Source organism: Bacillus rossius, chromosome 13 (assembly GCF_032445375.1).
Source record: "Bacillus rossius redtenbacheri isolate Brsri chromosome 13, Brsri_v3, whole genome shotgun sequence".
In the NCBI taxonomy this organism is placed as follows: Eukaryota; Metazoa; Arthropoda; class Insecta; order Phasmatodea; family Bacillidae; genus Bacillus; species Bacillus rossius.
Genome location: NC_086340.1, coordinates 16,110,375 through 16,129,255, shown reverse-complemented (window position 1 = coordinate 16,129,255; position 18,881 = coordinate 16,110,375). Strand labels below are relative to the sequence as shown.

General features: G+C 43.2%; 1 protein-coding gene across 4 annotated transcripts in view; it reads right to left on the bottom strand.

Annotated features, from left to right (window-relative positions):
• Positions 1 to 18,881, bottom strand: part of LOC134538271 (titin-like) — a 453,345-nt gene that overhangs the window by 83,180 nt on the left and 351,284 nt on the right. For all 4 annotated transcript variants that reach the window (XM_063379437.1, XM_063379439.1, XM_063379438.1 and 1 more), the window contains 2 exons: positions 15,932 to 16,209; positions 10,103 to 10,303 (listed from right to left, as the gene is read on the bottom strand). In XM_063379437.1, coding sequence (XP_063235507.1) covers positions 10,103 to 10,303; positions 15,932 to 16,209 — 479 coding nt within the window. The remainder of the gene's footprint in view (positions 1 to 10,102; positions 10,304 to 15,931; positions 16,210 to 18,881) is intronic.

The following is an 18,881-nucleotide window of genomic DNA, read 5'->3' as shown; positions in this document are numbered from 1 at the left end:
TGCCCATCCAAGGGGCAACAATTCAGACAACCTTTCAAAAACAATACTGTCAGAAAAATCCTGATGGGCTGCCCTTCCAAGGGGAAAGTTTACAGGATTATTTAAACACTTAAAGAGACATGTTTTCAGAAATTGGATGGGCTGCCCTTCCAGTCGCTGTACAAACAAAACATTGCCAGAAAATTCCTGAAGACATGCCCTTCCAAGGAGCAACAATTCAGCTTCCCCGGAATTTTGATATAATAAAATTTTTTGGGCATGCGACATTGTAGTTTTGCACTGTTTGTCACTGGGAGAAAATTCATAAATGCAAAATTAGAAATAAAAATCAATACATAAGCCTACAGAGAACAAGAATATATCAGCTGATGTCAAACAGATGAACCCAACGATGAACCTAAAATGGTATTATGGACAACACATTAAAACTACGAAGATTCGGCAACATGTAAATCACAAAAACTATTGGTAAATACAATTAAATTTTTTTTAATGTGACGTGTACGAGGTGGGACGCAAAAAACCCCTGGATGTTTGTCATAAAAAATTTATTACTTTTTTTTTTTTACAAAATTCTTTCAGTCACCTTCAAAGACTATATCAATTAGATGCGATGCACTCAAGTTTTATCCCACGTTGGTTTGAAGCACCTCTGGAACTCTTCAACTTTGATATCCTCCAGTGCCCTTTACGAAGCTGTTTTTATCGCCTCCACATCATCAAGACGCTTCCCTTTTTTTAGATTTTTCTTAAGTCTCGGTAACAGGAAAAAATCACACGGCGCTAGATCTGGCGAATACGGAAGGTGGGGAACGACAGACCACCCATCATATGAGAGGCCAAATAGCGGTTCACTCGAAATGACTTTAGTCAAAAAGTTTTGATCACTTTCAAACTTTTTTTTTAATTCCTGGCTCACATTCAGTCGAATGTTTTTTTTTTTTTTTGGATCCTGTTTGAGAAGGCGGGGAACAAATTTAGTGGCAATATGTCTCATTTGGAAATCCTCAGTCAAAATACTCTGGCGCGAGCTCCAACTCACTCCTTCCTGTCTCTTCTGAAATTTCGTCGATCGTGAAACGACGATCCTCGTTGACTTTTTGGCGGATTTTTTTTCCAACGTTTTCATTGTTTCGAAATGTTGAACGGCGCCCAGAACGAGCATGGTCTTCCACACTCATCTCGCCATGTTTAAAGCGCCCAAACCACTCGAAAACTTGTGTGCGGCACTTTGCATCCTCATTGGAAGACTTTTGAAGCATTTGGTAAGCTTCCGCTTCCGAAAAAATTTCCAATAAAAATACTAAATAGCAGGCTACAGTCAATAAATATACTATTACATTTATTAATATTCTGTGTGATAAACATAGCCAATAGTCGTGCCATACCATTTGTATAGTACTTGTTCACATATTGTACATTACTGTTACTACTTTTTTTTGAAAATGTATAATTTGTTAAATATTCTTTTAGCCATTACCTTACTTAGAAGCATATCAATATCGTTTCGTGTATTTAAGTTGCATATCATCTAGCGGTCATTGGAGAATCTTGGTAAACCTATGTGAGTTCGGGTACTTTGGATTTTTCAATACATTTTTCTATGACTATTTTAGTTTCCAGGGTAGTTTTACTAAAATAAAATATCATTTGGCACACCAATACGTTTGGTATTTCCACCAATGTTTACAAAAATAACTTTATACGGTTTTATGTAGCTACACTTGGGTCCGCCATCTTGGTTAAATATTTACGTTTATCGACTTCCATTACATTTTCAAGCAATTACTATCCAATTCTGTTTACCGAGAGCTAAGACGATTACACATAAAAAAAATATGTGGGAGAACAAAAATCTTCTGGTCACGAGTAAAAAAAAAAAAAATACAATCATTACAAAGGTACTTAAAGAGAAGATAAATTTCGTGAGATTATAATTAATGCTGGATTTTGAATTTTAAAAATACTTCCATAATGATTAAATTCGCACCATCTCCAGTATTCTACGTTTATGTTCATTGATCATTTACAGGCTCACGTAAAGCTAGACGTCAGACTTCGGACTTGCATTCCACTGACCAATAAGGCACGCGATATGAACCACTGATGTTGTATCCGTTGACCTCATTCCCTAAGTTGGCAACGCTCGTTGGAAATAATTCGCACTTGACACGTCACTGTGCGTCAGCATCATTGCTGAACAACTCACAGTGTTCACGGGTTCCGAGAAATGCGAGTTCTCGAGAACGTAATGAAAAATTTCTCCCCCCAGCAAGCCAAACACAACTGCACAAATTTTCTAACCCCCATTATCAGGGACGTCGGAACGGGGGGGGGGGGGGGGGGGGGGGGGAAGGCAGCAGGGGCGAAACGCCCCCGTGCTGTTATGCATGGGGGGGGGGGGGGGCTAGAGTAGCATTTCGCCCCTCTCCTTTTCCCAGAATAAATGTTTGGTCCTAGTAGTATTTTTCTCAACCAGCAGTTACAAACGTTGCATTGGTGATCACATTGATTAGAAAATCAAATTTATGATTGTCAATATACTGTAAAATGATTGTAAATTCCTAGATGGTATTTTATTTAAATTGTACTACATATAATGTCAAAGTAGTATTTAATACATACTACGTCATAAAATTCTTGGAATAGTATATTTAATATTTTGGTTCGGAAACTCATTAAATAACACAATTTTGCATCTAAAATTCCAAATTTTCCCGGGGGAGGGCCCCCGGACCCCCCGCTCTAGAACTGAGGTAAGTGTGATACATCTTTTCGCCCCCCCCCCCCCACTAATGAAAACGTTCCGACGTCCCTGCCCATTATTATAGCCCAAGACCAAATGTTGCCGTGGTCATTACTGTAAAACGTGATCTGGAAATTTTTCATAAGTTGCAAAGGTTTCCGATTATTTTACTATCAGGGTTAACACTAGAATAAAATATACTTCGGAATTCAACACGGCTCCCTATCTCCCTTCACCCAATTTCCCGTCTGCCCCAGGTGTGATATAGCAGTTCTGGCGTGTAAAATCACTGGCACATTGAAATAAATTTATTTAAACCAAACAAACATATTGTTACGAACGTCAGCAGGGCTGCGGCGCGCAGGTGCAGCGCTAGCTGGCTGACAGGTGGCCACTGCAACATGAGACATGCTGCGCGCACCTGGGTCGCCGTTTCCCCCCTCCTTCCCTCCGCTCCCCGCGCGATGCTGATAGTTTGACATCCGAAACCTGACAGCTGCGGAGTTACGCGAGCCGCCCACACGTGTTTCGAGAGATTTCTGCCGTAGGGTCGGCGCGGAATGACGCGACTGGCCCCGGGCGCGCTCGTGAGTTCTAGAAGTGGCGTCTGTGATACATAAGACGGGGACGCCGGCCTCAGGGTTCAGTGGAGTCGGGAGCTTTCCCGCGGCGGAGTTTCCGGGCGATAGAGCGGCGAAGTCCCTGGACGAAGGTTCCAGGGTGAAGAGTTCAGTTCTGGGCGATAGTGTCACGGGCGCGGCGGAGTTCCGAGCGAAGTTCCGAGCGAGGCGTCGAGTGGGATCTCGGCGAAGGGGAAGTGCGACGGCGGCAGCGGGGTGCGGCGACGGAGTCCTGCGACGGAGGACCACGAAGGGAGCTGCGGCGAGACTTGCGCCAGAGGTGCGGCCCAGCGAGGCGTGTGGATTGTGAGAAACGAGTGACTGGAGGAAGCAACATTTTTAAGTACAATTAATTGGCATTTTTAAATTATTTTCTAGTAATGTAAATAGTAGCAATAAATAAAACTGCGTGTGTGTAATAAAATCTTTAGTTCGGCTATCCCATTACGAACCCTGTAAATCGTAACAATATTTTCTTGAAATAAGTACAGTTTACACTCAATTATAAGCACTAATCTGTGGGAATTAAAGTTTAGACCTATATTTCAAACTTGTGATCGTTTTTACGTGAATTTATTTGTTGAAAATCTTTATAAACCTGTTTAAATAATAAATTATCTATTTAATATGTTGATTTGGTTAATGTTAAAGTTAAAATAGTTTTACTTATCTTCATTACTATAATTCTATGTCAAATATAACCCACGCAACGATTTTCAAAATGTGTGACATTACTCTGCCTCGAAGAACGCCAGAAGTAGACTGATTCGTCTACCCGCATATCTGCATGCTTGACTTCCAGTTCGGACAGCAATGTCGATGCTACTTTCAGGGAAAAAGTAAGCACAAGGACATACTTCAAGAGAATTCGGACACAGCATATCTCGCTGAGGGAGAAAATAATAATTTTTTGACTCAGAAATTTTTCGTCTAACTCATGTAAAATCAAGTCTTCCATGGAGGTCTCTTCTCCCCGTGGTCTCCAACTTAACGAGCTAGACAGTAGCGTCACAAGAAAAATAAACATGACAAAAAGTAGCATGTGGCCTTCTATGATTCAATTCCTGAACTTAATAGTGACATTTAAATAATAATGTAAAATAAAAATCACTTTTTTTTAAAACAATTTCATGAAACATCGTTGCTTAAAAAACTTTTTTTCTGAAATAAAATATATTTTTCATGATTTATCGAACGTCTCCAATTCGATCTTCATTATATATATATATATATATATATATGTATATTGACAGTTAAAACAAAAGAAAACAAATTATCTATTCATAAATTTCATCACGTACGAAGCTAGGGTATTTCAGTCTGAATTTAAGGGATTTAAAATTAGAAAAAGGCTTGGGGGAAAACAAATTTCGGCCAGTTGGCATCACTGCCGTCTGAGCCGCCGATGGATGCTAATGCTAATTATTCTAAGTCCAATTTTCGCCCCTTCCGCCCCTCTCCTTAATTTGGAGGAGGGGGGGGGGACACTTACGTATGAGGGGAGGGGCACCTTCACCCCCTCCCATTTTCCTGAGTCGAGTTAGAATTACGATATAAACTTTCGTATGATCCAAGATGGAGAACGACAGTGAAATCCTCACATTTACCACTAAATCCTCTGGATTTTTTTTTTCGAATCCAAGACGTTGAGACAGGCACACATATACGTAGGGACCGGAAAAATTCGCGGGTTCAATGACCTGTAGGATGAACTCCATAGTTCTACGTACACTCGGTCAAATGTCACCCACTCATTGGCTGCTGTCTTGTGAGACGTCCCAACGTAGCAGCCTGTGATTCGATACAGCTTTGGTTGGGTGTTTCTCATTGGCCCAGAGTCATCCAGGTGAGTTGTGAGCCAATAGCAGAGGCAGCACTGAGGTATGACTATTTTGTATTTTAACCTATCGCGAAATGAATTCGCGATTTTTTCCTGTCTCTACATATACTAGACGGCGGTCAGGCTCCAAAAGACCGAGGTAATGTCAGGAACATCCAATATGGAGGTCGGAAGCTTGCGTGCGGAGCGACCTCCAGCTCGGGCGTCATCGCGTAGTTCCGGCACGCAGTTGGGATGGGCGGCGAGGCGCCTTAACGGACCGGCCATCATGGGAGACCACACCCCGAGTCCAGGTCTGGTCAAGGTCAAGACGAGGGGAAGGGGGAGGGGAATAAAAGCTCCCTCTCGCACGCCATGCTAGTCCACCGCCAGGGGCGCTTGCGTCCCTGGCCATCAAATTCCAGTCCCGGAGAAGACAACAAAGCGGACCTCGAGTCCAAGTGCCCAACCCCAACTCTTTCTACTCTGTCCAACTCTTCATCCAGACCATCCTCTGTCTCCTGTACTTTCCTACATTTAATGCATGCGAACTTGCATCCCGCAAGAAAGTGCCCAGGGTTTTACCCTTTGTCTATGCAGGTTTTAACTGGGCCCAAATTAACTAGTAGTTTAGACTAGAGATAGGAGTGAGGGGAGTTAGTCATGGCAACAATCGCTGCCATGGCTGGCCAATCCCCTCCTAGCACATGATGCATGCGGCACTCTCCCTGCATGGCTAATCCCAGCATGACTAGGCGTATAGGCTTCAGCCTGAGACGCACCTAGGTCCCTCCCTAACCCGGGCCCCTCCCAAACACACTTAGTTTTTAGTTAGGTTAGGAAAAAATAAATAAATAAAATCAATCGCCATGCTAGTCAGTTCGTTTTCTCGTCACTGACATCACTTGAGGGCTTCCCCCTGTTAAAACCATCAGAATTTTTTTTTTTTGTTCTTTAAGGCTCACGGAATTCAACCGTTGGAATGAAGAACACTTTTGACTACACATTCTTCTAGAAAGTGGCGGTAAACAAATAAGCACACAGAATATATATATGTATGTCATAGACACATGATCATTTTAGTTAAACCAATAATAAATAATCAATTTTAAATTCATCCGTACGAAGTTTTACGTATATAGTAATGTAATTCAAGTCTTCCGAGTGAAGTTCGGAAGTTCATACCTCAGAAATGGAAACGAAGGCGTACGGGCACACACTTCCCTTAACCGTGTCACCAGTTGACAGCTTAGTTGTCGGCGAGATTTAGGGCCGCGGCGATATCTCTTGAAGCACGTATCTTACACGTACTTTTCCCTGGAAGTTAGCCTACATCAAGAGGGTTGTCCGAACTGGAAAGTGTGTACTTCGTCATCATTTATTAGATAATGTTCCACAGGAGTTCACGGCCGTTGTCTGAAGTAGCTTGGCTTCTGGGTTTTAGCCGCGTCCTTGGCGAATAATTCACCGACGTTTCGGCTGAAATTGCAGTCGCAATGAGTTGGAGCAAAGAAGTACACTCTGTTCGCTTACCATCTACGCGAAAACGCCCGGGGCTGGACGGGTCTTGAACAATGAGCGCGTGACTGTACCTCGTGCCCGGATGACATAGCGGAGATACGCTCGGTTACGATGATTTAGATAGCGCGCGCTGCACTTCGAAAATTAAACAACTGACAGGATCTTTTGTTTGTAGCGCGGCTAAAAGCCGCTAGAATAATGACTCGATTATCAAATTCGGATCTAAAAAAAAATGTAACTTTCCCAATGTTACAGGAGTCGACTCGAGCCTTCTATTTTGTGTCTGTTACATACCTACGTCATTTCGTTGGCCAGTCAAGAATTGCTAAGGTGCAATAATGATGCGATAGCGAAGCATTTCCACAGCCCAATAATTCTATGAACCGAAGAAAAACACTCATAATAGTAATACATCCTGGAAATGATTATGCCTATACCAGACGAACAATCGTGTAAAACCTGGGTTGTAAGGTATTCGATAGAATAATCACTTTAATTTAAAAGACAATCGAAAACATCAAGGTTGATTAGACGTATACTTTAAGTGATAATTTTTTTTCAATTAAAACATTTAACTAATGAAAGATACATAACAATTATAACAAATGCAATTCATCACAGAGTTTGTGTCACCTGTTTATCTGTTTTCGTCAAGGTTTTTTTTCCTCTTTTTATCTAACTTATTTTCACCAAAATAATATAATATTTATTTAATACATGTATTACATTAGAATGTTTAAATTGTTGAAAAATGTTTTAAGCAATTTTTTTTCAATACAAGGGGATTGTAAATTTACTAAAAATCATCTTAGTTCATACTCTTTGGAAATGTATGAACTATAGTTAGGGACCGGAAAAATTCGCGGATTCAATGACCTCTAGGATAGCCTCCATTATCCTCTGCATTTCTCAAGTAAACACGCGTGTTCATTTGGGTACTAAATTGTGAGGCGTCTCCACTGGGTAGCTTGTGATTCGACGCTTGTTTGGTCGATAGTCTCTCATTGACCCAGAGAGCTCCAGTTAAACTGCGAGCCAATAGCAGAACCAGCAGAATTGTACACATGTTTGAAATTTCAGCCTATCACGAAATGAATCCGCAATTTTTTTTCCGGTCTCTAACTATAGTTCACGAGAGCGAAAGATCGTGTAGTCCCCAGCACGTGTTTGACGCAACGTTTATAGAGGAATGATCTTGGGCTATGTTCAGGGCCGCAACTAGAGTCTCTGGCACCCGGGGCATGAATGGATTAATGCGACCCCCCCCCCCCTCTTTTTTTGCACATACCACACCAATAAAGCGGCGGGTTCGGGGGCCCTCCCACGGAAAAATGGTGCTATTTAAGCATTTTTCATACCTTCATGTAACAGTTTCTGTGCTACTGTACCTTCCATGCATGAACCCACTTTGTCCATAAAGTAGTCCGTATAATCACTAGACTTGTTCATTAAATAAGTTGAGACGTTATATTGTAAATCAGATTAGACATTCCTGGCATGCAAGTTAAAAAAAAAAACTTTTTACCAGTTACCAGTTACCAGTTGTAGTAGGAATTACAATGCAAGCGATTTCGGCGCCCCCACAGCTTTGCGCCCCGCTTGCCCCCCCCCCCCCCCCCCTAGTTGCGGCCCTGGCTATGTTCACTGGATCGTTGATCAAAGAGCGAAACGGTGCAACTGGCCGAGAGAAAAGTCGTTGTCCGTTTCCTAGGCACTCCTTCTCTTCTTTTTGTTCCCCGCGGCTAGCTCGCGTCCAACAGGCAATCTTCGGCTCGCCACCAGGATGGGGCGCGCAGTAAATCTCAGTCCTCTCACCCGCGGGCCGCCGCTGATTAACATAAGTAATTCACGGCTCGAGAGCGCCGCCGCTGGGGACCGGGTGGGTGCCAATAAACCTGCCGCTGGGGAGGGACCGGGTGGGTGCCAATAAACGGGTCGTTACCACAACGCCGAACAAACAATAACGCCGAATACCATAACGCCGAATGCCAAATTGACCGTAACACCGACAGCTAGAAAAACTGGCTGTGTACCACAACGCCGAAATACAGTAACGCCGAAAAATGTTGCTGCGCGGGAGGGGGGGGGGGGGGCACAGAAGCAAAAAATGAAAAACAACTGAATGAATTTGTGTGCTAACCTTACCTAACCTAACCTTTGTGGCAGTCCTGCAATGACATTTTTTCGGCGTTAATGTATTTCGGCGTTGTGGTACACAGCAATTTTCTAGCTGTCGGCGTTGTAGTCAATTTGGCATTCGGCGTTATGGTTTTCGGCGTAATTGTACGTTCGGCGTTGTGGTGCGTCCGCCCAATAAACCTGCCGCTCCGGACTCCGTTTAACGTTTAATCAAAAGCCCGTCAACGCCCCAGGCCCCTAGGAAGACTTTTCGTCAGGGGCTGTCGTACAAAAGAAAGCACGCTGTTGTGAAACATGACTTTTTTTTAACATTTCAGAGATTCGAGTGGTTTACTTGTGTCGGCGAGGCGGGATGATAAGTGCGACGCTCGCTGGTGCTTCTAGCGCGGAGTCGCCTCTCTTAACTCGGCGCGCGCACTTCTCGTTGGTACGAAGGACAACTGACGAGATCTGAGCGGTGACCATAACATCAGAAAGCGAAATGAACACAAAGGTTTTAATGCAAAAACGTTTGGGTGCTTTCAAGAATCTTCACCGGGCGCAGGCGTTTCGAGTCTAAAAACTGTTCTGAAAACACACATTTCAGCCCTCTTCACACTCCCAAAAATACAGTTTATAAAATAAATACGGAAACGGATATCTAACATGTCCATCCACAGTGCGTTCTTAAATGCTTTTCGTAAACAAACACTGATCGGATACCTTGAGCAGTTTTTTTAAATCGCGTGGTTTCTTCTGAAGCTCTGCGGAACATTTTCGAAAAAAAATTTTTACGGGATGTTTTCCAAAAAAAAAAAAAAAAAAAAACTGGAAATTTTGGCGGATTTTTTGGCAAATGTTGAGTTATTTTTAGAAAAAATTTGAAGATCAAGATCAAAAGTCAATGTCATCCAATATATGGCCGCCGTGACGTCACAGTCCAAGATGGCCGCCATGACGTCAAAATACAAGATGGCCGCTGTGGCGTCACGATCCAAGATGGCCGCCACGACATCACAATCCAATATGGCCGCCGTGACGTCACAGTCCAAGATGGCCGCCATGACGCCACAGTCCAAGATGGTCGACACGACGTCAAAATACATGATGGCCGCCGTGACGTCACGATCCAAGATGGCCGCCACGACATCACAATCCAATATGGCCGCCGTGACGTCACAATCCAAGATGGCCGCCATGATGTCACAATCCAAGATGGCCGCCACGACTTCACGATCCAAGATGGCCGCCACGACGGCCCCGGTCTGCGCGACTCACCTCGCACGAGCACGCGCGCCTCGCTGCAGCAGTCGCCCTGGTCGGCGAACAGCTCGTAGCGGTAGGTGCCCTCGTCCTGCGGGAACACGTCGGCCAGCCGCAGCCCCAGCCGGCCGTCGCCGTGGTCCAGGTAGCGGAAGTCCTCGCAGTCGGGCAGCTCGACGCCGTCCTTGGACCACACCACCTCCAGCGGCGGGGCGCCTGCCGACACACACACACACACACGTGCGAGTGAGTCTTAGAGCCCGTCTGCAATAGTCCGAACCCGTGCGTGGTCCGTGTCCTTATCCGAATGTGAGTGGCGTCACATTGTCACACGGAAAACTGCCCTGTCCACAATTGCGATGTCCGATGTCCGAATGTATTGATTTCTTAAGTTGTCACCAGAGCACAGTAAATGTGCCAAACCAAATGTTTTTTGTTTTATTGTTTTGATGCTTTTGTAGTTTTGAGATTGAACTTATGAAAGTTGTGGGAGTTCAATATTATATTTTTTTTTCCAGTAAGGCAAAGTGGCTCTTCTTGACTTACAACACCTTCCATTTCCTTCAATAACAAAAAACAAACACCACGTTTTCAAACGGGAACCGGAAATTCAAATATCGTGAGTGTTCTGTTCTTTTTCTGTGTCCGAAGTACACAGGTTGGGACAAAAATTTCAAATTGACGAATGTCTTCGGACCAGGTAGGTTCGGACCTTCGCCCACTTGAAGCATGACGTCAGAGGGTCACGTGGACCAATCAGCGACGAGTGTCCTTCGGACACAGTTTAGGACATTGCTATTGTAGACGGGCCTTTAAGAGAAGCCTTCTTTTCACAGACGAGAGGGAGCCAAAACCCGAAGTTCCCCGAAGTTCATGTTTTTTTTTCTTCCCCGTATCTTTAATGTAGCTATCCTAACCAAATCAACCGTCCACAATGTTTTAAAGTATTTATAATGTAGCTAACCTAACCTAATTGACCATTAGTATCCTTTTATCAACACCGTCATATTTATTTGCAATGAACCAAAAAAAAAACCGAAGATGCACGATCGGGCATTTGGCTCTCTTGTCTGTGAAAAGAAGGCTTCCCGAGTCTTAAAGGGCCATTTTACTGAGGTATTTTGAAACTTGTGATCAGATTTTGCCATCACTATATATTTCAGTGTAGTTTCACTATAATAAAGTTTCATTTGCCACACTATTCGTTTGGTAGGTGTACAATAATGTTTACGAAAGTGACTATAATCGGGTTTGAGGCTACAAGTGGGTCCGCTATCTTTGTGTCACATTTCAGTTCATCAAATTCCGTTCCATTCTCACGGAACTACTCCCACCAAATGCCGTGTACCGAGAGCTAAGATGTTACGCATCTAAAAGAAAGGGTCTACATGGGAGAAACCACTCAAATAGCGTGGTCCCTGTTCAGTGGCCACCCTAACCCCCAACCCCACCCTCCTAAAACCCTAGAACTAAAAGAAATTGGAACAATAACAAAATATAATCCCCTGTAGTATAAAATAAGATACCCGAAAGTTAGTTTGACAAAGAAACACATTATGTGCCAAACCAGTGTGTGGATGCTCTCAGCCCAAACCCCAGTAGTACCGCGCCTGTCACGATCAATAGTTAAATCTCCGAATCTAATCAAGTATAAGATTAGGGGCAAGATTTACTCAGGAAAGTTAAAAAAAAACTTCAATAATAAACATAATATTGTCGGGAAGCCTAAGATGTACATCAAGTTCTGTCCCTGCCCGAACACGCCCGAATATTCACCTTCGACCAACCTCTGGTTTATTTATATATATTTATTTATCTGTTTATTTTAAGGTAGCTATACTAACCTAACTAAACGTCCATAGTGTTTAAAAGTGTTTTAATGTAGCTAACCTAACCGACCACTTTTAATATTTGAATTCATTTTTCCTGCGCAAAAATAAAACAAATCCCGAGGTTGGCCGAAGGTGAATATTCGGGCGTGTTCGGGCAGGGACAGAACTTGATGTACATCTTAGGATTCTCACTATTGTCCTTTCTTGCACTTCAGGTTCGCTAGCGGACGCTAGGTGACAGACGACTGAAGTACTTGCACTTCCTACTTTTTTTAATAACATTATAGTATAATAATAATGTTGGACCATCTCAGTAAAGTTAAGGTTTGTTTGTAGTAATTATTATTTACCGACTGTTTTCAGTCGTTTCAAATGTACAAATTTATACTAAGTGTTATAATATGTGTTTTAAAAGGTTCCAGGTTAATATTTTAGTGATGCCTAAGAAACATAACTTCTTACGTGTGCAGAAACTCGAAAGTATTTAACCGTTTAGTGAATTTTTAACAAGGTGGACATTATTTGTATGAAGTTTCTTGTCGAAAATTAATGGGAACTCATGAATACGTTAAGGGTGCCGTCTACCTGCGCAGAGATTCAGGAAAAACAACGCGATTTCCAAAGAAAATTCTGAAAGAAAATATATAATTTTTATTTTGTATGTGGCCTTTTTTTTAATCCTCGTAATTTTTGTCACATGCTGGGCGCACATTTAAAAAAAAAATCATATTCGTAATTTTTTTCATAACGCGTTGAAAGAAGAACAACATAACCTCACTCGAGTTTGTCACTCAGACTCGCCGACACAGATACACTCCCGGAAAGCCTTCTTTTCACAGACGAGAGAGCCAAACGCTCGATTGTGCATATTTTTTTTTTTTTTGTTCATTGTAACTCATGATAACTAATGGTCAATTAGGTTAGGTTAGCTACATTATAAATACTTTAAAACATTGTGGACGGTTGATTTGGTTAGGATAGCTACTTTAAAGATACTGTGAAATCATGTAAACGGTTTCCTAGCCCTGGATAGCTACATATTAAAAAGTTATTTGCTAAGCAACCATAAAATGATTTTACAGTATTTTTTAATGTAGCTATACTTACCTAATATAACCAAATATCCACAATGTTTTAAAGCATTTATAATGTAGCTAACCTATCCTAATCGACCGCAAAATGTAATGCCACACCGGTTTATACAATGAGATGGAACGGGGGGAGGGGGGGGGGAAGCGAGCATGAACTTTCGGGGAACTTCGGGTGTGGCTCTCTCTGTCTGTGAAATGAAGGCTTCCCATACACTTCCTGACCAGGCACAGGCGGGCGTCTTCAGGTTCTCCGGATCGGCTTCCAACGGCTCTGCGACTGGTCCCACACGTCCGGTTTTTTTTTTTTTTTTTTTTTTTTAAGCACAGGCCGCTCAAATGACCGTTGCGCGTCCCCCCACGGGCTTCGAATGACGAAATTTCGTAAAGTTCCCGCGAGGTCGAAGGTCGCCACGCATGGTCACGTGTGCTGCGCGCGTGTATCGGCGAGGCTGGTGCTTCTAGTAGCGCGGTCTCGCCTCCGGACTGGCGCGAAGTCTTCGCGTCGGGAAGCCTTCTTTTCACAGACGAGAGAGCCAAAACCCGAAGTTCCCCGGAGTTCATGCTTTTTTCCCCCCGTATCTTTTATGTAGCTATCCTAACCAAATCAACCGTCCACAATGTTTTAAAGTATTTGTAATGTAGCTAACCTAACCTAATTGACCATTAGTATCCGTTTATCAACACCGCCATATTTATTTACAATGAACAAAAAAAAAAAAACCGAAGATGCACGATCGTCCGTTAAGCTCTCTCGTCTGTGAAAGGAAGGATTCCCGTCTTCGCGTAGTGCACCGGACAAATGTGATTGGTGGACGCGAATCACATGAAGTTTCCACACCCGCCGCTAGATTTCGTTGCCGGAGCAGCTACGGAGCAGCTACGTAGACTATCGAGTCATTCGATTTGCAGAGCGCAATTTCAAACTACATAATGAAATGGCTCCGATAAAAGCGAAAAATACTTTTAAAAAAAATTGGTTGTCTGTAAACTCGGTTTACGGATGATAGTTTAACGTGACAACGTCATAACAAAACGCTGATGAAATGATTGCATACTTTTATAAATAAAATTGAATCATTTTTATTGAATTATCACTATTTTGTATGGATACAAAGAAGAAGTGAAATGAAATCTACAATTTAATTGATAAATTTACTTTTATTTGCACTCATTAATTCAAATATGTTTATTACTTTAACGAACAGATTATTTTAACTATAACTTATATACATGTTTGCTATTTAACTTCTTCCAATCTGTGTTATTCTGTTAAGGATAGGATGATGATAGGAAAAGTAGGAAACGAATGGGAGTGTTTCAAGTTTTATGTGCCTCGAAAAAGTCTAATCGATGGTTGTTTCAGTCGAGTGGAAGAGAGATGCGGTGCAAACGTACAATGAGCGTAACGGGACACAGCGTAATGGGACAATATGCGTACCTAACGGGACACATTTTCGTGCGTGCAGCTGGCGTTCATCGATTTATTAGACGTTGTCACGTCAAAAAAAAGGCAAAGTGAGTTAAGCACGAAGAACGCATGTTATTGGATTGCTTCAACCAACTGTGCTAAAAGGTATCGAGTCATACGCGCGTGTTAGCTAACATCAGCTAGGGAAATTATTAACGTACGCTAAAAGGGTTGCATGAGGCCCCCGCCTACCCGGACACACACTCGGTGCACAGAGCTTCAGGAAAAAACAACGCGATTTAAAAATTACTCGAAATATCCGAGTGGTGTCTACTTACGGAAAGCATTTTAAGAGTTCGCTGAGGGCCGAAAAGTACTTATGATTTCGGATTAAGTTTTTATGCTGTATTTTTAGAAGAGTTAAAAATGGCTAAAACGCGTGTTTTCAAGAGTAATTTTTTAGGCGTAGAACCACATGTACAGTATCTTAAAAGCTCTTAAAAGGACTTTCATCACACCTTTATCTTCATTTCTCCGCAATATGGTGTTACGGTCACCGCTAAAGTTTCACAGTTGTCCTGTGACGACGAGAAGACTGCGCGCCAGTCCAGAGGAGACACCGCGCTAGAAGCACCAGCGAGCATCGCGCCTATCATCCCGCCTCATTAACACACATGCACCCCTGACGAGGCTTTAGGAACAGATTCGTTCGAAAACTGGGTTTCTTGGACTCAGTGGCGTAGCCAGGATTTGTGTATGGGGGGGGGGGGGGTCAAGAAGAATGGCCCCCCCCCCCCCCCCTATAAAATGGGGGAGTCCGGGGGTGTAAAATAGTGATATTTTAACAGTTTTCGGTACTTAACATTAAATATTGTAATGGTAAAAATATTATTAATTTTTTAATAAAAAAATTGTTTTAGTGATGAAGTAAGAAATTAATTAAATATATTTTTATCAATCCAAGTGCCTTGTTCACGTTCACTCAAAATCATAAATCATGCTCGAAGCTCAGAAAATACAAAAAAAAAAAGGGGGGAAAAAAGGTTGGGTTTGCGGCAGAACTGGCCTATTCCTGGAAACAATTAGCTTTAGCTTTGAAGAGTTTACCCAGTCACCACCTGCTTATCATTACCGCGCTGGTTGAATACAGCAGGTGTCAAGATATATTTGAAAGCTTGGGACCCGTCACGGCGTCACGAACCTTACAGCTTCTGCTCGCGACAGGGGTAGGGGTGGGGGAAGGGAAGGAGAATCGGTAGGGCTCGCTTACTCACTCTTCCCCATCCAGTGCAGTGGCCGGTGATAGCAGTAAAGACACCCAGGCTTTGAGCTAATCTGCATTCGGATAATAAAAAATAATTGTTGCTAAGAGGCGGGAGGGGGGGGGGTTAGAACCCCTAACACCCCCAACCCATGGCTACGCCACTGCTTGGACTGAGGCCGCTTTTAGCATGATTCCATTGCAAGTTGGGTTTGGTGTGGTGGTGTGTGGGTCTCGGGAGGGTCTGCTCACCTCGGACGTGGACGAGCAGCTCTGCGGGCTGACCCTCAGCCAGCACCACCTCCTGGTCGAGCCCCCGGAGGAACTCTGGAGGGTCGTCATCGTCGTCGTCGGCGGCGGCTGGCAGCACCTCCACATGGGCGCAGCAGCGAGCCTGGCCGGCCTCGCACCGCGCCACGCAGCAGTACTCGCCCGAGTCCCCGGGCTCCAGGCACTCCAGCTCCAGGCTGGCGGTGCGCCCGTCCCAGACCGGGGTCGCCCTGCTGGAGCGCACCACCAGCTCACCGTTCCTGAGGAGACACGCGCGCCACGCGGCGGTCAGGGTCGTCGCGGTGATGAGGGGGCGCATCGGCAGCGAAGGCCATCAGACACCCACAGGGTGGTGTGTCGCGAACGAGACAGAATGACAAAACAACTCTGTTTGAGTGGTGATGAGGGGGCGCATCGGCAGCGAAGGCCATCAGACACCCACAGGGTGGTGTGTCGCGAACGAGCCAGAATGACAAAACAACTCTGTTTGAGTGGTGATGAGGGGGCACATCGGCAGCGAAGGCCATCAAACACCCACAGGGTGGTGTCTCGCGAACGAGACGGAATGACAAAACAACTCTGTTTGAGTGGTGATGAGGGGGCGCATCGGCAGGGTGTGTTGCGAACGAGACAGAATGACAAAAACAACTCTGTTACGGACAGACGAGAAAGGGACGGTAGACAAGGATAAAAACTGTCCACACAGTTTTTTTTTTGTTCAATATTATGAGCTGTCATCAATTGTGGGGTTTTCTTTTTCGTTATGTTATGTTTTTTGGAAAACTATTGTGTTTGTTTCGCCTTTTCGTTTTCCTGTGTTTTTGTCTCGTTTCAACTTTTATGCTGAATTTTTTGGTTGGGTATTTTTGTGCTGTCATCATTTGTGGTGGTTTTTTTCGTTCTGTTAGTCCATTTTTCTTTCTTTTTTCTTTGTTTGTTGACCATATCCCCATTGTGGAGTATTGTGTGGTGTTTATATCCTGACAACAGCAATTTTTTGCTTAATTCGTGTTTTTGTCATTTTGGTTATTTTGTAGTTTTCATCTATAGACATACATGTGCTTAGCAATGACGTATGTCCAAAATCTTACATTAGTAATGCACTCCCATTGCACAAATCTTTCAAGGATAAAATCACACAGCGGAGAAAGTGACAACATAAAAAAAAAACAGATAAAATCAAAGATACAGTAAAAAAGCGAGGGATCCACTGAATAAAAAACAAGACAGGAAAAGCCTGTCACGCTGACAAAAACTCAGTTGTCACAAAGCGCTAAAAAGGCCCACGGTACGTAAAAAAGGGAGAACAAAGCTCACGGGCGAATTCCCTTCTCACGGCAAGAGGTCCGGGGTGTGACCCAGTGACATTAAATTCCAGGTTGGTGGAGGCTTAATAATGGGTAGGGGCATGCAGATTTCGCGAAAAGATCTGAACATTTATTAGACTGCAACAAGGTGTACCCGCAAATGTGGTTTCTTCCTTGTGATTGACGGCCGTCTAGCGAGAGTAGTCGTTGCCTTATTTGACCGAGCCACTCAGGACGCGTTTACATTCGCACTGAATCACTGTGATTGGCGTTGTTACAATCGATATGTACCTGGAAGAAACTCACCCAATCACGAAACACAGACGATGCTACAGTGTTTTTCCTTTCATATAGTTACGAAATCTTTTCGCGAAATCAGCATGCCCCTAATAATAGGTATGTTTTGAGTACCCGATGTATAGAGACAGGAAAAATTCGCGAATTCATTTCGCGAAATGGCTAAAATACAAATAGTTATACCTCAGTGCTGCCTCTGCTGTTGGCACACAACTCACCCGGATGACTCTGGGTCAATGAGAAACACCCGACCGAAGCTGTATCGAATCACAGGCTGCTACGTTGGGACGTCTCACAAGACAGCAGCCAATGAGTGGGTGACATTTGACCCAGTGTACGTATAACTGTGTAGTTCATCCTACAGGTCATTGAACCCGTGAATTTTTCCGGTCCCTACAGCGATGTAATACGACAGAGAGGTAGGTCTTATTTTACAGATGTTAAGACCATTAAAGTATTTTTTTTAAAAATGTATTCCAGGATAGTTATCATAAAGTTTCACTTGGCACACCAACACTCTTGGTACGGCGGTCAGGGTCATCACGGCGAGAGTGAGTGAGTGATGAGGGGGCGCATCGGCAGTGAAGGCCATCAGACACCCACAGGATGATGTGTTGCGAACGAGACAGAATGACAAAAACAACTCTGTTACGGACAGACGAGAAAGGGACGGTAGACAAGAATAAAAACTGTCCACACAGTTTTTTTTTGTTCAATATTTTGTACTGTCATCATTTGTGGGGATTTTTTTTCGTTCTGTTCTGTTTTTGGAATAACTATTGTGTGTGTTTCGTCTTTTTGTTTTGTTGTGTTTTTTTTGTCTCATTTCAACTTTTGTGCTGAATTTTTTGGGTTCGGTATTTTTGTGCTGTCATCATTTTTCGGGATTTTTTCGTTCTGTTGGTCCATTTTTCTTTGTTTTTCTTTGTTTGTTAACCATATTCCTGTTGTGGAGTATTGTGTGGTGTTTATATCCTGACAACAGCAAGTTTTTGCTTAATTTGTGTTTTTGTCATTTGTGTTTTTTGTAGTATTCATCTACAGACATGCATGTGCTTAGCAATGGCGTATGTCCAAAAGCTTACATCAAGTCATGCACTCCCATTGCACAAATCTTTCAAAGATAAAATCACACAGCGGAGAAATTGACAACATATACAAAAACAGATAAAATCAAAGATACAGCAAAAAGCTAGGGATCCACTGAATAAAAAAACAAGACAGGAAGAGCCTGTCACGCTGACAAAAAATTAGTTGTCACAAAGTGCTAAAAAGGCCCACGGTATGTAAAAAAGCGGAGAACAACGCTCGCAGGCAAACTCCCTTCT